The sequence below is a fragment of the Capra hircus genome, chromosome 29 (genome assembly GCF_001704415.2).
Source record: "Capra hircus breed San Clemente chromosome 29, ASM170441v1, whole genome shotgun sequence".
Taxonomy (NCBI): Eukaryota; Metazoa; Chordata; class Mammalia; order Artiodactyla; family Bovidae; genus Capra; species Capra hircus.
Genome location: NC_030836.1, coordinates 46,515,220 through 46,537,312, shown reverse-complemented (window position 1 = coordinate 46,537,312; position 22,093 = coordinate 46,515,220). Strand labels below are relative to the sequence as shown.

Genomic DNA, 22,093 nt, shown 5'->3' with positions numbered 1-22,093 from the left:
TCTGCTCTAATTACAGCTTCAGGTTTTATTTTGAGGTGTTACGTTACTTGTAACATTATGGTGGAGGAAACACCGTCCTTTCAGTGTTTTGGGCTAAAGACCCATCTTCCCTGCAGATGCTAAATAATAGTGATTTCTGCCACAATTTAAAATTTTATTTAATACACTTTTATATTGTAGTTACTACGTGTCAGACACTGTTTTTTTTTTTTTGTTGTTGTTGTTATTTTTGCTGGTTTTTTTTGTTTGTTGGATTGTTTTATGGTCTGGATTGTTCAGCTTATAAGATCTCAGCTCCCCAGGAATCAAACCTGAGCCCACCATAGTGAAAGCACTGGGTCTTAGTCACTGGACTGCCAGGGAATTCCCCCCACGCCCTGCTTTAAGCACTGTTAGCTGTTAATTTAAACCTCAGGACGATAGGAGGAGGTCGTATAATCCCAGTTTTACTGAGGGTTGGGAAGGCTGAGACCCAGAGACGTTGAATGACTTGCTCAAGGTCACACAGCTAGCAAGGCCTTGAAGCCAGACTTCGCCGTCTGCGCCTGTGGCCACTAGGGCACACAAGGACAAGCATCTTTCTGGGGTGACCGGGGTCTCCATCTCTAGACACGCAGCCAGCTGGCGTCTCAGCAGACACCCTGTTGCATTGACTGAGGAGGTGAAGGGCGGGTGGGCAGGGCCATCAGTGAAGGGCATCTCTTGGCTCCCTGCTGGGTTTCCCCCTTTGGGGCCAGGGCAGAAGTTGGCCCCAGCAGCCTTGGCCCCTGGGTCCTCTCCCAGGACCAAGCCTTCTGGCCACTGTGACTTGTCTTCCAGATGTTCAGTGGTGAGGACGTGCTCTGTGAGGGGGAGCCCACTGCATACCCCATTTCATCAGCACGGTGCCAACCATGAGAGGGGCATTGTCTTCATCCAAACTGAGAAGCTCACGTTCTCCGGGCCTGCCCTGCCCACACTGGCCCCCCGCCCCAGCCTGGGTCCCCAACCCAGGCCAGGCCTGTCCGGCCTCAGACCTCCCTTCTGAACAGTGGGTCTTGAGACACAATCTGGAGCCCAGGGCCCCCCTTTGCCCCCCACTGTGTGCCACATTTCTTGCCAAACCCGCACCTCCATGCCTCAGTTTCCCATTCTATAAAATGGAAGGTGTCCAGGGGCCCATGGCTCCTGTCCTCTCTCCTGTGTGGGAGAGGACCCCTCTCTGTGACCTTGGGATCCGGGGCAGGTCTGCCTCAGGGTGGTCTTAGACCTGCTGTGCGTTCTGGGGCCAGGGCTGACTGTCTCTGTGCCCACACTATTTTATCACAGCCCAGAGGGAAGATCCCATAGTGCGTGTGAGTGTGTGGAGGGGAACTTGGAGAAAGATTGCCCTGGGACCAGCAGAGGGGCTTTCAGAGGAGGCCATGGTCCAGAGGAGGGCTTCAAGCCCTCTCTGTTCACAGGGCCACAGAGTCGATCTGGGAGGCAGAAGTGTGCGGCTGTGTATGTGCCCACGTATGCAGGTGTCTAGGCGTGTGTCTGCCCAGGCGCTGTGTGTGTAAGCACACGTTTCTGAGAGCCTCAGCACGTTGGCCCTTCTTCCAGAAGGATACGTATGTGGTGGGTGGCACAGCCCAGATGTGCGTTTCCAAGTGTGTGATGAGCCCAGTGCTCATGGGACTCAGGGGGCGTCAAGGCTGGGGAAGAGGTGCAGCTTGACAAGGCTCTCCCCACCTGGGACCACCTGTCCAGGTGCAGGGGTGCAGGGGGGAGGTACAGGAAGGGCAGGTAGGGTGGTGGAAGTCCCACCAGGGAGGCTGAGATGGTCAGCGTCCAGGAGGGAGCGGGCCCAGTCCTGCCCCTCAGGTCCCCTCCATCCTAACCAGGCACTCTCTGCAGTGTCCACCGCAGGGCCACACTTGCTGGGGTGGGATGAACCTTGAGCACAGCCTCACACCGTCCAGGCCTCCCCCGCCCCCCGTGCCTGAGAGCTTTGCTCCTGCCTGACAGAGGGGCTGGAGGAGCCCAGAGCTCCGTCCTCCCCAGCTCTCCCTCCCTGGGCCCTCTACACCCGCACCCAGCCCATCCGTCTCCCCGCGGCCATGGCTGCCGCTCTGCCTCCTGCTATTGAGCAGCGAGATGAGAAGGTGTGAAGGATATGGGGGCACCCAGGACAGGCTGGCAAGCAAGATGGATGAGGGGGCAGGGGGCCAGGAGGTGCCTCGGGCGGGAAGAGCAGACCGGCTGGGGAAGAGGCTGTTGAAGAAGGGAGGCGTGCCTGTGTGTGTGTGCGTGGCGTGCATGTGAGAGACAGCATGTGTTTCTGTGCACACGGGCGGTGGCAGGTCACTGAGTCTTGAGTCTGTGTGTGCCCATGGGTTGGCATGCCAGTGAGCTCACATGCATGTGGCAGGCTTCCCATCTCACAGACCCAAGGCAAGTGCAAGTGCATACACACACACACAAACACACACCAGAAGCCAGTAGACCCCTAGGTCCCTGGGAGTCCAGGCTGAGGGGGCGCCAACCTCATCACCTCTCCTATCTCCCCCTAGCCCCACCGTGGCTCCTGGGACAGGGTGGCATGGCTTCGCCTCACTAGGCAGCCCCTCATCCCTGGGAGACTCTGGGACACTCCTCAAAAAGGCAGAGGACTCGCCCCATCCTGCCCAGCAGCAGACCCCAGGGCTGGGTCTGTGCCAGGGTCGGCCCTCACTCTCCTGATGGGATTTCTCCCAGCCTGGCCCCAGGGACCTGGGGAGTGTGGTGGGGGGTGAGGCAGCAGTCCCCCTGAGCTGAGGGAGGAGAGTTTGCCCTCATCGAGTGGGTCCGAGAGGGGCCGGGGTGTCACGCTGTATCCCCAGAGCTAGACTGTGGAGGAGCTGTGGGGTCCAGTCGACTTTGGGAACCCCGATCGGGCATGCCAAGCCCAGCCCAGTGTGCTCTCGCCTGGTGCCCTGGCCCATGGCCCTAGAGTGGGCCAACCCAGGGTTAGTCCGATGACCTGTGCTGAGCCACATGGCAGCAAGCAACGTGGGGAGACCCCCCCTCCCTTTCTGACTGGCCACCTGTGTGTTCCCTGAATGCCCCATTCCAAATAGGCAGGGGCTGCTGGGGAAGGTGCCCGGTCAGGACTTGCCCCTGCGGCCTCTGACCTGGGCCAGCCTCCCCTGACCCTGTGGGGCCTGTGTAGGCACCATCAGCCAAGATGGGGACAGCTTACTGCACCCCCCAGGCGGGGCCAGCCCATCCCAGGCAGAAGCGAGTACGCACCTAGTTCAGTTGGGGAAACCGAGGCACAGGGCCGTCAGGTCCTGCCAGTGTCACAGCTCATGGGCTGAGCGGTCAGGAGTACCTGGCCTCCCACCTCCCAGTCCAAGGGCTCTGCTTCTGCTCACACACGTGGCTGCTGCCCCCTTGCCTTTCTGGCCCGAGGTCCCTGGTGATTCCACGACAGCAGCCCCGGTCAGGGGTCTGGGTCCTGGGAAGAGGCAGCGCCTCTGCCATTCAGCCTTCCATGCTTCTACCGCAGCCCCTCGACCTCCCTGAGGCCCTGTCAGCCCTGGCCCCTCCATTCAGCCGGGTCCAAACCCCTGCAGATCTCCCAGCCTGTCCTGGAGGTGGGCCCCCGCCCTGCGTGCATCTGGGCCCATTGATCAGGAATGGCTGGGGGGCGCCTAGCTAAGGAGGGGAGGAAGCCAGGAGCAGAGACTGGGAGGGGGAGAGGCGGCCTCACCACGTCAGAGCTTCCCCACCTGCCCTCCTCCCGCACAGCATCGCGCCTGGAACCGGACGAGCCCAGCCCGGGGCCTCGCACAGTCCAGTCTGAGGGTGGCTTGCAGAAGGGGCTCTGCACACCCCAGCGCCGAGGTCCCACCTGCAGAGACCAGTTGCCTGGCTTGGGGACAGAACCAAGACGTAGACGACCCAGGAGGGGAGGACAGTCCTGCCAGGAGGCTGGGGACTGAGGGAGGGCCTGAGCACTGAGCCGTGCTGCCGATGGACTGGGAGACCGGGAGAGGCTGACTACTGGGGCAGCAGGCAGAGACCCCAGCTGAACCACTGTCTCCAGGAATTGGAAGTCCAGGCTGTTCCATGGCAGGTAAGGGGCAGGCGGCCAAGGCAGTCCCACAAGTGAGTTCAAGCTCCGGGGTGGGTCGGGTGGGACAGGGTCTAGGCTTAGGGACCAGGGAAACATAACTGTACCTAGGGCCTGGGCAAGAGGATGGGGCAGGGACACCCCAGGCTGAGGCCTCAGGCCCCACCAGGGCGGGGCCCACGCAGCCATCCAAGTGCAAATGTGGGGGTGCTGATAGGCAGCAGGATAGAGACATTTCTGGGGGTGAAAGCCTTATCAGGCCTGGGGGACCTTGGGCCTGGCCCCTCCTTTCTCTGGGCCTCACCCCTTGCATATCAAGGTGGACAAGGAGCTGCAACTTCCCCTCCAAATCTGACTCCATGTCAGTGGAAATTGGCAATCAAGAGGTGTTGGCTTTCAGGGAAAGTGGGCAGAGGACAGGCCCCTCCCCAGAGTTACTGAGGGCGGTACAGGGCAGCTTGTGAACCAGGAGGGGCAGGGTCTAGGCTCAGAAAAGACTGGGGAGCCAGTAACCAGCCTGCGAAGCCCCCAGGCCCAGCAAAACCACGAGCCTCTCTCCCTTGGGACACATCACCAAAGACTCTGGGGCTGGCGTCGGTTATCTGGATGATGTTCCTGCCCCAGCAGGACAGCTAAGTGACGGGCAACTGCCCAGCTGACGGCCTGGTCCAGGTGATGGGGGACATCGGCTCATCCACCCTTCATCTCTGGGGGATTTAGACCTGATATGTCCCGTCCCCTTTCTGTAAGACCCACCCATCCCCAGACTGCAGAGCTTCCAGGGACTTTAGTGAGGTGCCACTTCAGGGCTGCTGAGGATGGGACCACGGACCCTGGACCCCACACTCTCACCTGGTACCTACTCTGCACTGGCTCTGGCCAGGTGCTGCCTGCCTGTCAACTCATCACATGCTGTATTATCCCAGGAAACTCCCTCCACCCACGGACCTGTCCATCCATCCATCCAGCACCATAATTCTACCTCTACCCGGGGGATCACACAGTTTTACCAGGTTCCCAACCCATGTGGGGCTGCTAGAAATGAACAGTCTGCTTTTCAGGATGCCTTTTCTAGTTTTAAGATGTTGTGTTAAAATATACACAACATGGGTCTTCCCTGATGGCTCAGACAGTAAAGAATCCGCCTGTAATGCAGGACACCCAGGTTTGATCCTTGAGTCGGGAAGATCCCCTGGAGAAGGGCATGGCAACCCAATCCAGTATTCTTGCCTGGAGAATTTCATGGACAGAGGAACCTGGCAGACAACAGTCCATGGAGTCTCAAAGAGTCAGACATGACTAGCGACTAACAGTTTCTTTTTCACTTTTTCATAATATAAAAACTATCATTTTAAGTATTTTAAAGTGTTCAGTGGCCTTAAGCACATTCATATTGGTGTGCAACCATCACTACCATCCATCTCCGGAATTTTCTGCATCTTGCAAAGCTGAAACACTGTCCCCATTGAACATTAATTCATTCCCTCTCCCTGCCCCTGGCAACCGTCATCCACTTTCCGTTTATGAATTTCACTGCTAGGCACCTCTTATGAGTGGAATCATATAGTCTTTGTCCTTTTGTGACTGGCTTGTTTTATTTAGCGTAACATCCTCAAGGTTCATCCATGCCATGGTCTGCCTCATAACACCCTTCCTTTTAAAGACTGAATAATATCTCATCGTCTGGATACACACGTTCTTCTTATCCATTCATCCAGCAGTGCACAGACACTAGGGTCTCATCCACATTTTAGCTGTTGTGAACAATGCTGCTCTGAATACCAGTGAACCCATATCTGTTCAGGTACTTGCTCTTGGTTCTTATGGGCATTCCAGTATTCTTGCCTGGAGAATTCCATGGATAGAGGAAGCTGACAGGCTGTAGTCCACAGGGTCACAGAGAGTTGGACATGGGCTTCCCAAGTGGCACAGTGGTAAAAAATCCACCCGCCAATGCAGGAGACCCAAAGAGTCAGACATGACTGACTAACAATTCCACTTTTCATAGTAATTCTATCTTTCATATTTTGAGGAACCATCAGTGGTTTTCCACAGAGGCTACACCGTCTAACATTCCACCAGCAATGCACAAAGGTCCCAATTTCTCTACATCTTCACCAACACGTGTAACACTTTTTTGGTTATTGGTTTTGTTACTTGCTTTGGTTTTTGGTAATAGCCATCCCCGTGGGTAAAAAGTATCTCACTGTAGTTAAAATAATTTTTTTTAAATAAGAAGGATGGAGCCGAGGCAAACTTTTGCCCAAGCCGTGTGCCAGGATTGCAGACCAAAAATGGGCTCTTTTATCTTTTTAAGATTTAGTTTTGGCTGCTCTGGGTCTCCATGGCTGCATGCAAGGGTCATTCTTTGTGGCAGTGCTTGGGCTTCTCATCGTGGTGGCTTCTCTTGAGGCAGAACACGGCCTCTAGGGTCCGTGGGCTTCAGGAGTTACGACACACAGGCTTAGCGGCTCTGCGGCATGTGAGATTTTCCCAGACCAGGGATCAAACCCTTATCCCCTGCATTGGCAGTTAGATTCTAAACTACTAGGCCACCAGGGAAGCCCCGAAGAGGGGCTCTTTAAAAAAAAATGTGAGGAGGCCAGAGAGGAAAGATGTTAGAACTGGCTTGGAGAATCCCATGGACAGAAGAGCCTGGTGGGCAACAGTCCATGGGGTCACAAAGAGTCGGACACGACTGAGTGATTAACACAACTTCAGGGTCAGAGATAGGTAAGAGTCATTCACAGTAATTTGGGGATCTCCTTCAGCTCAGTATTCCTTAAGCAGCACGAGGAAGCCAGGTCTGCACAGAACTGAGAAAGACTCCCCCCACCCCCACCCCTCACAACCCCACCTGTACCATAATCCATAACAAGGTCCTTTCTGAAGGGCCTACTGTGTGTCAGGGCCTGTGTGTGTCTTCACAAATCCTCACGTCAGCCCAATAAGACAGATTTAAGAATTCCTTGGGACAGATGTGGAAACCGAGGTTCCAGGAGGTGAAATAATTTGCTCAAGGTCACACGGCCTCCTGATGGCTCAAAGATTCCCTGGGAAGCCAGACAGGTCTTGTCTCTGGCCTCCAGGAGCTTTAAGTGAACATTTACCTCATGAAGTGATGCTGAGTTAGGGATTCTATGGGAACACAGGCCTGGAAATCAGGGAGGGCTTCCTGGAAGAAGAGGCATCAAGCCCTGGAAGAAGAAGGGCTTCCTGAAAGATGAATGCTGGCTAGGTGGAGTGGGGGTGGGTGAGGAGAACAGAGGCCAAAGGCCCACATCGTGTCCTCTCTCCCCAGCCTTCCTCTCTGCTAGCCTTGGGGTATTTGCCCCCTCAGAGACCTACACACTGCCCAAGACCAGCTCCAGCTGGGAGCCCCAGCCAGACTCCATGTTACCATCAGGCCCTTCCACTGGTTCCACAGGGGCCCCAGCGGTGGCTGAGCCCACGGTGCAGGGCCCCAAGAACCCACATGTGTCCAGTGTGACGGTTCAGCTGGAGATGAAGGCTCTGTGGGAAGAGTTCAACCAGCTGGGCACAGAGATGATCGTCACTAAGGCGGGCAGGTATGAGCACGGGGGGTGAGGGGGTGGCGGGAGGGGTGGAGAGACTGGAGCCATGCCGGGGCCGCTGAGCACCCCCTCTCGCAGGAGGATGTTCCCCACCTTCCAGGTGAAGATACTGGGCATGGACTCGCTGGCTGACTACGCCCTGCTCATGGATTTCGTGCCTTTGGACGACAAGAGATACAGGTCCGGGGCTGGCTGGGGCTCGCAGCTCAGACCTCAGGCACTGAGACGGGGAAGCAGAAGCCCACCCGCTCCCTGGGTGAATAGGGGTCAGTCGGAACAGTGTCAAGGGGTCTATCCCTGCCAGGCGGGGATGGACGGGGCTAGTCCAGGGCGGCCGGTGCGACCGCAGGGACCCCAGGCCGGACAGTCTTCTGGAGCCTCTGGTTCCTCGTGTGCAGATGGGCCAGCACGTGGGCAGTAGGGGAGATGGTGACCCCCGTCAGTCTCGGCTCCAGGTGGGGGCAGCAGATGAGGTAGGCGCCCTGGGGTGCAGTCAGGGCGCCCTCGCCACCTCGCTCCATCCCCAGGTACGCCTTCCACAGTTCTGCCTGGCTGGTGGCAGGCAAGGCGGACCCGGCCACGCCTGGCCGTGTGCACTTCCACCCCGACTCGCCAGCCAAGGGCGCGCAGTGGATGCGTCAGATCGTGTCCTTCGACAAGCTCAAGCTGACCAACAACCTGCTGGATGAAAACGGCCACGTGAGGCCCGGGCCACCGTGGGGAGGGGCTGGGCCAGGACAGGGGACACTGGGGCCTGGGTGTGATGAAGCCTGGGGCCAGAACCGGCTGGGGCTTTGATGCCCAATTCCACCTGGCCAGGGGGTCGAACAGCAGAGGGAACTGCCCAGGCCCACCACAGATGCAAGAACATAGCATCGTTGACACTTTGTCCAAGGCAAAGATCAGGCTGACGTCAGGAGAAAAAAGAGACAGGGAAGGGGTCTGAGACGGAGGCAGCAACTGAGGCTATTAGAAGAGAAGTCTGATGGAGTGGAGGAGGGAGCCTGTGTATATAGAAGAGGGAGCTGTGGCAGGCAGAGGGCCCAGTGAGTGCACAGGCCCTGAGGCAAGAAGATACTGGGGAGCCGAGGGGATTTGTGTGGCTGGAGTGGAGCTGGAGTGGAGCGAGGAGGGGCAGCGGGAGGGGAAGAGATACTAGGGGCGGCCTGCGCTGATCTGCAGGACCAGTTGGCTGCGGAGAGGATTCGGATCTTTACTCTGTGTGGGGCGGGAGCCATAGATGGGGGGTGGTGGTTCTGAGCTGCAGCTCATTAGGGCGGCTGTGTGGAAAACGGGCAGAGGCACCAAGTGGAGGCAGGGAGCGCAGCTGGGAGGCGGCTGCAGAAATCCAGGAGAAAGATGGTCGTGGCTGGGCTGCTTGGAGGCCACGGGGTAGGAGAGGTGGTCAGATCCCAGACCGTCCTGTGATGGCTGGGACATGGGAGTGAAAGAGGCCAAGCCGCCCAGACGCTCAGACGCAAAGGGGCCTTTGACTCAGAACCGCAGACTCGCAACCTCACATCGGGCACCAGCAGTTATGAGACAGGGGCGGGGGTGGGGGGCCCTGGAGGAAGGGCGTCAGCCTCAACAGGGCTGGCTGCCACCCTCCCCACCCACCCCACAGATCATCCTCAACTCCATGCACCGCTACCAGCCGCGCTTCCACGTGGTCTTCGTGGATCCGCGCAAAGACAGTGAGCGCTACGCCCAGGAGAACTTCAAGTCCTTCATCTTCGCAGAGACCCAGTTCACGGCTGTGACAGCGTATCAGAACCACCGGGTGCGTCAGGCCACCGTTCCTGACCTGACTCCCCTAGCCCATCACGTGGGAGAAACTGAAGTACCAGGTTCTTAGGCCCGACAGGCACACAGAGCCCTGCTCGTCTGTCCTTCCGGGGCTCCATGGGCATCAGCCCACAGTCATTCCTCTGCCTTCACGCCCACTGGCTCTGTGGTTCCTGGACTGAGAGGCGCAGGGCCTCCAGATTGCGGGGATCCGGAGAGGAGAGGGTAACTAGCCCGGGGCCCCACAGCCTCTCCCCAGCTCAAGGCTGACCTCTAATTACACTCTCTCCTCTGCAGATCACCCAGCTGAAAATTGCCAGCAACCCTTTTGCCAAGGGCTTTCGGGAGAGTGACCCAGACTCCTGGTACCTTCTGGCCCCATCCCCTCACCCCATTTCTATCCCTAGGCATCTCTTAAGGTCTCAGCTCCTGACCCTTCTTTCAGGGTCACAGCCACTGGCTTGTCTTGGGGTCCTACTGCCTGACTCAGACCATGACCCTTGGCCTGGGCTCCCCACCATGACCCCTGCCCCCATTCCTGCTTGCCCCACCTCCAGGCCTATATCTCCACGGCCCCTGCTCAGCGTCCCGACCCGGAGTCGCAGCAGCCTCGGCCCCCACCTGCTGAAAGGCTCTACTGAGCGGAAGAAAGGTCAGCCCCCAGGCCCACAGACACTGTGGGACTGGAGCCCGCTGAGCAGGCAGGAGGGGAGGGGACAAGGCCACGGGCCCCCCAGGAAGGAGCTGTAGACTGCTCAGCAAGCTCACCAGGCATCTGTGTGGACAGAGAGGGGGAGCAGAAATGTCTAAGACAATTTTGGACCCAGGGCAGGGAGAACAGTTGGGCAGGGACAAAGTGCGGAGAGCAGGGGTGGAGGTCAGGTAGACTTCCTGGAGGAGGCAGTTCCTGGGCTGGGCCTTGGAGGACTGAGAAGGAGGGAGGAGGAGGGGAAGAAATTCCAGGCAGAGGTAAGAGCAAGCACAAAGGCTAAGTGCTGGGCAACTTGAGAAAGGAGAGCAGCCGGGTCTCAGAGCAGCGGGCTGAAGGTGTGAGGGGAGGCCTGGGGTCCACTGAGACCACGCCCTCCCCCCTCAGACCCCAACAAAGCCTTCACCTCCAGGATTCCCGCCAGGCTCCACCATCAGCTGCTGGCGCCTCCTGAGGCACTGCTGGCCCCAGCCACCTACCCGCCTCTCGCCTACCAGGGCCTGTACACTGGAGCCTCAAGCCCCGTCCGACCAAGGGCCCGACCAACACCATACCCCCTCCCCAATATCCAGGCTGACAGGGACCAGGGGGGCCTGCCCCTCCCAGCGGGGCTGGGGCTCCTCTCCCCCACTGCAATGTGCCTGGGGCCTGGCCAGGACCCACAGTGATGGTGGGGGCCCTGTGGACAGAGTCCTCTCACCCTGGAGCCCACTCTCTTTGGCCTTACCTCTGCAGAGAGCCCCCCTCCTACCCACTTGACCAGGAGAGCAGGGCAGGTGGAAGCCCAGAGAAGAAAGCGACCAGAGTTACCAGGCTGCGGTGGTGCCAGGCTTGGAACTGGACCCCCTATCTCCAAGCTGCCCCTCTGCCTTGGGGGTGACTCCTCCAAACCCTGCTTTACCTCTTTCTTCCCTCCAACATTAAACCATTTGGAATGGGTGGTCAGAGCACTTCTGTCCTTGGAGTTCAGGGTGGAGGGCCTCAGGAAAGCCCACACCCCAGAGTCTGGGCTGCAGACATCACAAAGCTCTGCCCCGTGCTGCTGGCATCCCAGGGAGCAGAGTCATGGTAAAGCTGGCAACACAAGCTGAGTGGCAGGGCTGTGAGGGAGGTTGTATTCCTGCCCTCTGCCTCGCCCACCCAGATGAGGACCAAAACTGCAGCTCAGGGAGGCACTGCTCAAAGTCGAAGCAAAGCATGGGACACCTGCCATTCATTTCATGTTTAGGTGCTGTGTGCAAAACCAGGGTGTCTGGTCCTTGGTGGGGGGGCCACAGTCTGGCAGAGGGGTGCAGCATGCCACAGGCAGTGACCACAGGGGTCATGGTGGGGGTGACGCTAGGAGTTTGAGAATTCAATCAAAATTCCAGGCAGGAGAGCTTCTAGAGAAAGTGACCAGCACCTGTAAGAGTAGAAGTTGCAGAGGAGATGGGAGAGGAGGAGGCCAGGTCCTGGAGGTGGGAAAAGGAGGGGAAAGGTCTGGGGCTGGAGTGGGTTCCCTGGAGCGAGAGGGCGCAGCTCATGCCTCCCAGCGGAGCCAGGAGATAGGGCCCGGACGGTGGGCAGGGCTGGGCACTCCTTCCCGCGGCCCCAGGCATCTCTACTCGTTAAACGCCGACTCCAAACATCCTGCAGCACTTGCGGGCGCAGAGAAATGCGGGACCTCAACAATCAGACACCCCGAATTCCAAACCCCGCGGTCAGTACGGCCGACCCTGGTCGCCGGCCAGACACGAGTCCAGTTGCACTAGGCAGGAGACACTCTTCAGACCCGTCGGGCCAGACCCGCCCCTTCCCGCCCCGCCCCTTCCCGCCCCGCCCCAGACCCGCCCCTTCCCGCCCCGCCCCAGACCCGCCCCTTCCCGCCCCGCCCCAGACCCGCCCCTTCCCGCCCGCCCCAGACCCGCCCCTTCCCGCCCCGCCCCAGACCCGCCCCTTCCCGCCCCGCCCCAGACCCGCCTCAGGCCCTCCCCTACCGCAAGCCCAGGCCTGCCCCTGCCGGAAGCCCAGGCTATCGAGCCCCGCCCCTTCCCGCCCCGCCCCACAATTCTCAGAGCGGCCCCTCCCCTGCCTGGGTCCGCCCCTTGGTCGGGCCCCGCCCTCGTAGGCGTGGCCTTGACGCTACCGCGCCCCTCCAAGGCGGTCAGACTCCTCCCACGGCCCGCCCCCCCAAGTTCCTGAGAGACCTCCCCGAGTGTGCTCGCCCGAGCCTCTTCCCTCTCGCCGCCCGGTGCCCTTGGTGTCCCCGCCGCGCTGGACCGGACATGCTGCCCGACTGCCTGTCGGCGGAGGGCGAACAGCGCTGCCGGCGGTTGCTGGCGGGAGCCACGGCCCGGCTGCGCGCGCGGCCTGCGGCGGCCGCGGTCCTCGTGCCGCTGTGCTCGGTGCGCGGGGTCCCGGCGCTACTCTACACGCTGCGGTCCAGCCGCCTGGCCGGGAGGCACAAGGGTGACGTCAGGTACACCTGCCGGGACCTCCTCTCCCTTCTAGGAGGGCGCTGCTAAACTCCGGAGACCGCCGGGTCGTGGGCAAAGCACTTAGCCTACCCGAGCCTTGGTTTCCGCCTCTGCAGAATGGGTCTAAGTAGAGCCCTTGGGCCAGCCGGCTGCGGAGGGAGGAGCCTGGAGCCGCGGGTACGTCTGCCCCGGCGCCGCCGCGCGGACGCTCGAAGCGCGGGCGCGGGACATAAGGTAGCTCAGCAGATAAAGACTCCGCCTGCAATGCAGGAGACCTCGGTTCGATTCCTGGGTCAGGAAGATCCCCTGGAGAAGGGATAGGCTACCCACTCCAGTATTCTTGGGCTACCCTGGTGGCTCAGAAGGTAAAGAATCCGCCTGCAATGCAGGAGACCTGGGGTTCGATTCCAGGGTGGGGAAGATTCCCCTGGAGGAGGGCATGGCAACCCACTCGTCTTCTTGCCTGGAGAATCCCCATGCACAGAGGAGCCTGACGGGCTACAGTCCACGGGGTCACAAAGAGCTGGACACGACTGAGCGACCAAGCACACATACTAAAAAGGCAGAACTTCGCCTTTTCCCTGCAACTGCAGGATGATTCCCCTCCGGGAGCCAAGGGGGAGCGTGGGGCGGGGCTATCTGGCTTCCCGCCCAGGCCGTGATCCCCCTCCCCCCGGGGGAAACTGGGGACACCCTAGGGTCACTGTCAGCACCTCTGGGGCGACCCACGATAAGCCCAGTTAGCGTGTCTCAGCCCCGGGGCTTCTCCCCCTTTCTCCTGTTGTTCAGGGAGGTAAACCGAGCCTGCAGAGGCCATGGGGCTTTCATAGCCCTCTCTGCAAACTAGGGGCAGAGACTTTGTTTTAGGCGAGTCCCTGCCGCAGCGGCCACCCCCAGCACTTCATGGCCCCAGTAGCCCAGGAAGCAGGCTCCCTCTGCCTGTTCAGTTTCCCAGGTGGCAAGTGTGACCCCACTGATCGGGACGTGGTGCACACGGCCCTGAGGGAGACGCAGGAGGAGCTGGGCCTGGCTGTGCCTGAGGAGCAGGTGTGGGGAGTTCTGCGGCCCGTGCACGACCGGGTAAGCCCTTCAGGCCCTCACCCCACTCGGCCTCTCTGCTCACCCCTGGCTAGGAGCAGGGCGCTCAGGGACCAGGAGGGTGGCCTTGGGGACTGTGGCAGTCACCGAGGGCGGTGGGGTCCCAGACAACCTGCCCAGCCGTTGTGTTCCAACCTCCCACACTTGTCGGGAAGGGGCCAGGGGTATTTGATTCCCCTTTCACAGGGGATCCTGAGGCTCAGTCCTGGGATGGAGGTGGCTCCAGGTGAACCAGCTCCACTCAGCTTGGTGGACAGAGGTTGGGGAGGGCGTTGCAGGCTAGGCAGGGGTGATTTGAGGGTGGTAAAAGTAAGGGAGAGCAATGGCGCAGAGGCCCGAGTGGGTCTAGTGTGTTGAGGAGGACTGAGCCAGTCAGCATGGCTGGAGCAAGTCCACGAGCAGGGCCGGGTGGACCCGGCCTGCACGGCTGTAGGCCCCAGAGGCCTCCCCTCAGGCTCCCCTGGCCCAAAGCTCCGCCAAGCCCAGCCCAGCCCTGCCCTGACGGCCTGCTCCCCTCCTGCCACAGGAAAAGGCCACGGTGGTGCCAGTGCTGGCTGGAGTGGGCCCGCTGGATCCCCAGAGCCTCAGGCCCAACCCCGAGGAGGTGAGTAGGGGCATCTGGGGAGGGGGAGGGCGGGTTGTCCTGATGAGGGAGGCTGCAGTGGCCAGCGCTCTGTCTGCCCTCTCGCTGCCCCCTGCCCACAGGTGGATGAAGTGTTCGCCCTGCCCCTGGCCCATCTGCTGCAGGAGCAGAACCAAGGTTACACCCACTTCTGCCGCGGTGGCCACTTCCAGTACACGCTGCCCGTATTCCTGCATGGGCCGCACCGAGTCTGGGGCCTCACAGCCGTCATCACTGAGTTCACCCTGAAGCTGCTGGCCCCTGGCGTCTACCAGCCCCGCCTGGCTGGCCCGGAGCTGCCCCGGGGCTGAAGGCCTGGCCCCAAGCGGGCCCTGCCTCTGCCCGGCCAGGCCGGCTCCTCTCCAGGACTGAATAAAGAGCCTTTCCAAACACCGTGGCAAATGCATCTTCTGCACTGGAGCCCTGACCTTGGGGCAGAGTCCATGGGACAGCTGGCCTGCTGGCTGGGGCACCTTGGGATAATCACGCTGTCACTTGCTATGCGCGCATACTGTGTCTGGCGTCTTTTCTCTCATTTCACATTTCACATTCACCATGGCCCTGGGAGGTGAGACCACTGCTGCCCTGGGTAGTGAGACGGGATCAGGGAGGGCAGACACCTTGCCCAAGGTCACCCCAGTTTGGGATTTGAACCAGACCCTGTCTGACACCAGAGCCCAAACTCCCAGCCACCACAGCCACTGCAGAACTGTCCTCCGAGCCTGGCTGATGCTGTGCCGGGCAGCAGGCATCCAGAGAGGAGCCCTGCATGTTACTGCAAACTTGTGACGTGCCAGGCTCTCCCCGTGCCAGGTGCTGCGCTGGGGCCACATCTGTGCACCAGCCAGATGCTACCCTGCCCTCTAAAGGTGCTCAGTCTTGGGGCAACCTTAGACCAGGTCACATAGATAATCGTGTGATTACACATTAATTACTCACAGATGTGTAATGGAATTACATATCCATCTTGTAAATCTCTGAGTTGAAGAGGTGGGGAGTCTGACCTGGACATGGTGGACTGGGCAGTATTAGGTAGGACAAGGGATAGAAAACGCCACCCAGTGGCTGACTTTGCCAAAGGAGGAATTAAGTTCAGTTCAGTCACTCGGTCATGTTTGACTCTGTGACCCCATGGACTGCAGCATGCCAGACCTCCCTGTCCATCACCAACTCCCAGAGTTCACTCAAACTCACGTCCGTTGAATCAGTGATGTCATCCAACCATCTCATCCTCTGTTGTTCCCTTCCCCTCCCGCCTTCAGTCTTTCCCACATCAGGGTCTTTTCCAATGAGTTGGCCATTCCCATCAGGTGGCCAGAGTATTGGAGTTTCAGCTTCAACATCAGTCCTTCCAACGAATATTCAGGACTGATTTCCTTTAGGATGGACTGGTTGGATCTCCTTGCTGTCCAAGGGACTCTCAAGAGTCTTCTCCAGTGCTCGCTTCAGCAGCACATATACTAAAATTGGAACGATACAGAGAAGATTAGCATGGCCCCTGCGCAAGGATGACACGCAAATTCGTGAAGCGTTCCATATTTTTAAAACTAAAAAAAAAAAAAAAAAGTCTTCTCCAACACCACAGTTCAAAAGCATCAATTCTTTGGCGCTCAGCTTTCTTTATGGTTCAACTCTCACATCCATACCTACTGGAAAAACCATAGCTTTGACTAGACAGACCTTTGTTGGCAAAGTATTGTCTCTGCTTTTTAATATGCTAAGTTGGTCATAACTTTTCTCCCAAGGAGTGAATGTCTTGTCATTTCATGGCTGCAGTCGCCATCTGGAGGAATAGTGATTGCAGACTCCACAGATAGACTAGCTTCAGGTGTAGCTGGATCCAGGAGCTCCGGGCACTCTTCCTTCTGTGCTTTCCACTGTATCAGCCTCACTCTTGGGAGTATTCTCCACTCCCCAGAGATGAGAGGAGAGGAGAAGACGACAGCTGTAGGACAGAACAGTACCAGCATCCCATCAGCAGAAAACAGCTTCTCTTTCTGGGCCAGTCTATCCCAGAGTTACACTTTCTTGGCTGACTTTGGGTCACATGACCTTCCTTGAGCCTGTCACTTGACTGCTGGACTTGGAATTCATTGATCAGCCGGGCCTGGGGCACAGGCCTGGGGAACAGGGTGAACTTCCTAGAATGCGAGTAGGGAAGGGGTGGCCCCCCAAAGATCCCATGGAAAGAGAAAGGGAAGGTGAGTAGGCAAAAGGCAGCCATATTCCCCTGCAGAGAGTGACCCTGAGACCATAGATAAACAGGAGCAGGGCAGGTCGAAGGGCAAGGGAGGGAAGTTGGGGCAAAAGTGCAACCCCGATTAGGACTTGAGCCCACAGTCTTATAATTGGTGTCACTCACCTGGTGTCTCAACGTACTGAGGCTCAGGGTCTCATGTTTCAGCACAGAAGGAATTCGGCGAGAGGCAAAGTGCTGGGCAAGAAGTAGATTTATTAATATAGGACGCTTGTGAGAGAGGAGGCTCTGCCCCAAGGATTAAGTGGGTTACATTTTCATAATCGAAGGAAAGTTGGGGAGAGGGGAAAGACCGCCTTCTCATTCTTCGAGTAGACCTCAGGCTTTCATCACCAGGTGGGCTGCCCTGATAGCTCAGTTGGTATAGAATCCTCCTGCAATGCAGGAGACCCTGGTTTGATTCCTGGGTTGGGAAGATCCCCTGGAGAAGGGATAGGCTACCCACTCCAGTAGTCTGTCATGGAAAATTCCATGGACTGTATAGCCCATGGGGTCTCCAAAGAGTTGGACACGACTGAGCAACTTTCACTTTTCATCACTAGCTCCTCCTTCACATCGGACAGGAGAGTATCTGACCCTAGAAGGTCAAACTAGGACTGTCTCAGTGCTTCAATCAGCAGAATACTTTTTCTTTCACTTAATGACCTGGGGCATATCTCATGCTTCCATTTATGGTTTTATAGTTAAGCAAGCCTGCTTCGTCCCATGATGTTCTGATAGCTTTCTTGAGTGATCACTAACTTGCAGTGGCCCCTGGAGCTCCCTAGGGTCCCTGTCTCTAGTCCCCTACTGGGACTTCTGCAACTACTTGCATAACTATCCTTAGTCTATCCCTATCAGAAGGAGCGTCGTTGACTCAATGGACCTGAATCTGAGCAATCTCCAGAGATAGTGAAGGACAGGGAAGCCTGGTATGCTGCAGTCCATGGGGGCGCAAAGAGTCAAAAACGACTGAGCGAGAGAACAACAATCAGAAGAAGCAACACATGCACAAAGCTTGGCGTGTTCAAGGAAACGTGGGGGCAAAGGGGCCCACCATTCAGGGGACCGCAGTGAGGGGCCGAGCCTCAGCGGTGGGTTAGGATTTTATTCCAAGCTGGGAGAAGGGCGAGAGGAGCCCAAGTAATTGGTTGATGTTTTAAAGGCTTGAGCGGCAAGGGGACCAGGTTGCCTTCCCCCTCCTGTCTCCAGGGAGCCCTCCCGGCTCGCCTCCCCGTTCCCCGCCCCTCCCCCTCCCGCGTGACTCCCCACCTGCTCCCCCCAGCCCCCCCCTCTCACCCTTCCTTCCCCCCAACCCTGCCTCCTGTTGCCCCTCACACCTCTTGTGTCACCTCTGGCCCTCCAGCCTCCTCACCTGGGAGCAGAGCCACATGATGGTGGTGAAAATAGAAAATAGAGTGCGAACTGCGGGGGGAAGGGACCCTTGCAGTGGAGGGCAGGGAGCTGTGGGCTCCTGGGCTCTGGGGGGGCCCTGAGTCCCGCCCCTTCCACCTCCCCGGCTCTCACCGGTCACCTCAGTCAGCGCCCAGCAGCCACCCAAGGCAGGTGCAGGGGCTCTCGGAGCGGTAAGTGGCCCTGCAGGCCTAGCTGCCGGCACACGGGGTGCCCCCCCAGGCTGGAGGCCCCCACCCCACCAGCCTTGACCCTGTCCTCTGTACTCAGGTCCCGGCTGCCTCCCAGGACCCCCCATGATGCCCTCGGTGATGCCTGTTGGCCCTGTCTGGGTGGGTCAGTGCCGCCCCCTCATCTGCGGTCCTTGGGGGCTCCTCTGAGTCCCTGCCCATGTCCATGCCCCCATGGCGGGCCGGGGGCGGGTGAGCATGCAGGAGCACATGGCTATCGACGTGAGCCCGGGCCCCATCCGGCCCATCCGCCTCATCTCCCACTACTTCCCGCACTTCTACCCCACCGCTGAGCCCGCCCTGCACCCCCCAGACCCACGCCCTCCAGTGACCCCCGTCCGCTCTGCACCCCAGCCCCAGCCAGACCCAGAGCCAGAGGCAGACTCAGACGACAGCAGTGAGTAGGGGCGGGGTTGGGGGGACACTCTGGGCTCCGTCCATCCAGGAAGGGGGTCTAGGGCAGGCCAGGTGTCCGACCAGGGAGGGCCAGGAGGCGTGGTGCCCGGCGGAGTTGACGCGGACACTGACCTGCCTGCCACCTGCCCCTAGCCGCCCTTGGCACCCTCGAGTTCACGCTCCTTTTTGACGTGGACAGCAGCACCCTGCATTGCACGGCTCACCGTGCCAAGGTGAGGAGGGGGTGGGCGGCGTCCCTGGGGCTCGCGCCTGCACCCCGGGCCTCTCCCAGAGCCACTCTCCCTTCTCAGGGCCTCAAGCCACCGGCCTCGGGCTCTGTGGACACCTTCGTCAAAGCCAACCTGCTGCCCGGAGCCAGCAAGGTGAGGGCAAGACACAGGCCCCCGCCGCTGCCCCTTGGCCAGGTACCCGGCCTGGAGTGCCCACCTGGTCTGCCATGCCCCTCCTCCCCAAGGCCTCCCCCTCAGGCAGGGGTCCCCCCATTGCTGGGACGGAGGGGACCCAGGTGGGGCGCCGGGGTCCGAGGAGGGCTCTGACCACACCCCCCACTTGGCCCTCAGGCCAGCCAGCTGCGGACGCACACGGTTCGGGGCACGAGGGGGCCTGTCTGGGAGGAGACGCTCACCTATCATGGGTTCACCCTCCAGGATGCCCGGTGCAAGACCTTGCGGTGAGGATGGGGTCTGGGCCACAAGGGGGGCGGCCAGGCGGGGACAGGGAGGTGGGGCTGGCCTGGCCAGGCTGACCCGAGTGGCCCCCAGGCTATGCGTGTGTGAAGACCCGTGGCTGCGGCGACGAAGGCGGGTGCCTCCCCTGGGAGAGCTGCGGGTGCCCCTGAGGAAGCTGGTGCCCAACCAGGCCAGGAGCTTCGACGTGTGTCTGGAGAGGCGGAGGCCGGTGAGGTGGGGCTGGGGGGCAGGGAACACGGAGGGAGACCCGGGCGGCAACTGGCCCAGGTGACCAGGCTCTCTGCTCTTTCAGACCAAGAGGCCCAAGAGCCTGGACACAGCACGTGGCATGTCTCTGTATGAGGTCGGTGGGACGTGGGACCCAGAGCCGGGTGTTGGGCAGGGCTCCGGGGCCAGGGCAGCTCAGAGAAACTGAGGCCCTCTCTCCCTCTGGGCCCGTGAACACTCATAGTCTCAGAGGCACAGGCCAGCTTGAGACAGAGGCTGGAGCTGGGCGGTTGGTCAGTGGCCCATGCGGGTGGGGCAGGTCAGAGTTCAGGGGCGAACAGTTGTGGTGGGCCCATGGCTGCTAGGCCTGCCCCGGGGCGAGCAGGCACTGCTCCTGGGCTGGGAGCTCTGGACTGGCCCTTGTCAGGAGGGGTGAAGGTGACCACGAGGGGCTGGCAGGATGAAACCAGAGACCTGGCCAAAGCCGCTGCAGCCCAGGGCCCCAGGGCCCCGCAGAGCTGGGGCAGGGCCCTCCCCGTCCCAGCTCCCCCAGGCGCTGCTGCCCTGCCCCCTAGTGGAGGCTGCAACTGTCGGTCAGTCAAGTCCAGGCTGGGGAGCCCTCCCCGGGGAGCAGCCCTACTACAAGCCCTTCCCGTCCCAGACCCCCGGACACACACAGCAGCCCCCTGGTGCCTGGCTGGCACTCACAAACCCCGCCTCCCCCCATACTGAGGAATGAACACAAGCAAGGCGGTTGGGCTTTCTGCAAATCACATTAGGTGTGGGAGAAGAATATTCTTTCCACAGTGTCCTCCGAGTCCTTCTGGAAGCACCAGGGGCCGAGGGGGCAAAGGGCATTCAGCATCTGGCCCCCCCGGGCTGTGGGGTGTGAGGGGGGAGGGTCTTGCAGCTCACGAGGCCTGTGTGTGCTTTGAGGAGGGACGACCCTCTGGGAGCTGCTTCCAGGCTTCCCCAAGAGGGAAGAGATGGGCCCCTAATGGAAGGCTACCTAGGAAGCTCCTACTGAGAGTTTCTGACCCTCAGAGACATCAGTTCCCTCCCTCTCCACAACAAACACAGCCGCAAGTGGCCGATCACGAGACCCGGACAAGCCCCCTCCCCTTCTCAGGGTCCAGAGGGTAGAGTGGACCAGAAAGTCTCATTCCAGGACACTAAGTCAGTGACAGTATCGGGAAACTGAACCATGAAATCGAACATTGGCCCGATTTCTTTGCGGCCAGTTTGAGTTCTCCTGTCTGGGCCAATACTGGTGGGCAGCTGGGCACTGGGCCACCCGGAGCTGACCCAGCCTACCCTGTGGGCACTGGGCTGTGCGGGGCTCACCCGGCCAACCCCTGCAGCAGAAGGTGGAGGTGGAGCCAGCCTCGGAGGAGCGCGGGCGTGTCCTACTGTCGCTGTGCTACGGCTCTCAGCGGGGTGGCCTGCTGGTGGGGGTGCTGCGCTGCGCCCACCTTGCCCCCATGGACGCCAACGGCTACTCGGACCCCTATGTCCGCCTGTGAGTGTGAAGCAGGCGGCCGGGTGGGCAGTGGGGGTTCCTCAGAGCGCCCCCATGGCTCACCTCTCCGGGGCCACACTGAAACCAACCTCCCCGCTCCCAGTTTCCTGCATCCCAACGCAGGGAAGAAATCGAAATACAAGACCAGCGTCCGGAAGAAGACCCTGAACCCCGAGTTCAACGAGGTAGGCTGGCCGGACAGAAGGCAGTCCTGGCTGCTGGGGGAGGGGAGTTGGCATCCTATCTCACACAGTGCAGACCCCAGTCGCCCTGGGCCACTTGCCTACGTCTGTTCCTGAAGCTGTGAAGGATTAAGGCCGCCTCTTTTTCACTGCGTCCCCTGCAGGAGTTCTTCTACGCAGGCCCGCGGGAGGAGCTGGCCCAGAAGACACTGCTGGTGTCTGTATGGGATTACGACATGGGCACGGCTGATGACTTCATTGGTGAGCGGGAATGCGGGGGAGCTGGGTCGGGGGGCGGGACTCCCACATGGCTCCTGACCTGTCCCCCAACCCAGGCGGAGTGCAGCTGAGCAGCCAGGCCGGCGGGGAGCGCCAGCAACACTGGCGAGAATGCCTGGGCCACAGTGACCGCAGGCTGGAGCTGTGGCACCCGCTGGACGGCGCGCCCCTCCAGCTCAGCGACTAGCAGGACCCCCAGCCTGGCCGGCTCAGTGCCCCTTCCCCAGGCTGACCCACAGTCTCTCTGCGGAGCTGGAAGGCGCCGGACTGCTTCAGCCCCGCTATTCAACCCCTGGTCAGTTGTTTCCTTCCTTTCTCACTTCCAAATTCACCCCACCATCAAATCATGAAGCAAGAATAAACCTCTCCTCCCAAACAGACCAGACAGTCCATTTTTTCCCTGCCATCGCCTCACAGGGCAGAATGGGCCCTGCTCTCCTTGCTCCCACCCTCCAGAGGCCTGCACTGGGCCAGGCCCAGGTCTGGACCCCAGGTCACAGTTTTCCCCTCCCAACTCTTGATTCCTGCACTGAGGGATAAATGCTCAGGGAGGTCGATGACAGGGGCTTCCCTAGTGGCTCAGTATGTAAAGAAGCTG

The 22,093-nt window shown here is 59.9% G+C and overlaps 3 protein-coding genes across 3 annotated transcripts; all 3 read left to right on the top strand.

Moving 5' to 3' along the window:
- On the top strand, nucleotides 2,082-10,832 carry TBX10 (T-box 10). The gene is made up of 9 exons (XM_018042768.1): nucleotides 2,082-2,126; nucleotides 4,845-4,933; nucleotides 7,198-7,647; nucleotides 7,732-7,833; nucleotides 8,181-8,352; nucleotides 9,278-9,433; nucleotides 9,736-9,803; nucleotides 9,996-10,090; nucleotides 10,535-10,832. Exons 1-9 carry the CDS (start codon nucleotides 2,082-2,084, stop codon nucleotides 10,813-10,815), a joined length of 1,458 nt encoding a protein of 485 aa, XP_017898257.1. The 3' UTR covers nucleotides 10,816-10,832.
- Nucleotides 12,322-14,825, top strand: NUDT8 (nudix hydrolase 8). The gene is made up of 4 exons (XM_018043528.1): nucleotides 12,322-12,605; nucleotides 13,551-13,683; nucleotides 14,228-14,305; nucleotides 14,407-14,825. The coding sequence occupies exons 1-4, from the start codon at nucleotides 12,412-12,414 to the stop codon at nucleotides 14,632-14,634; spliced, it is 633 nt and encodes a 210-aa protein (XP_017899017.1). The 5' UTR covers nucleotides 12,322-12,411; the 3' UTR covers nucleotides 14,635-14,825.
- LOC102184601 (double C2-like domain-containing protein gamma) lies at nucleotides 17,906-21,994 on the top strand. Its single transcript, XM_018043529.1, has 10 exons — nucleotides 17,906-18,599; nucleotides 18,752-18,831; nucleotides 18,910-18,981; nucleotides 19,180-19,289; nucleotides 19,381-19,516; nucleotides 19,601-19,651; nucleotides 20,877-21,034; nucleotides 21,138-21,219; nucleotides 21,381-21,477; nucleotides 21,552-21,994. The coding sequence occupies exons 1-10, from the start codon at nucleotides 18,377-18,379 to the stop codon at nucleotides 21,680-21,682; spliced, it is 1,140 nt and encodes a 379-aa protein (XP_017899018.1). The 5' UTR covers nucleotides 17,906-18,376; the 3' UTR covers nucleotides 21,683-21,994.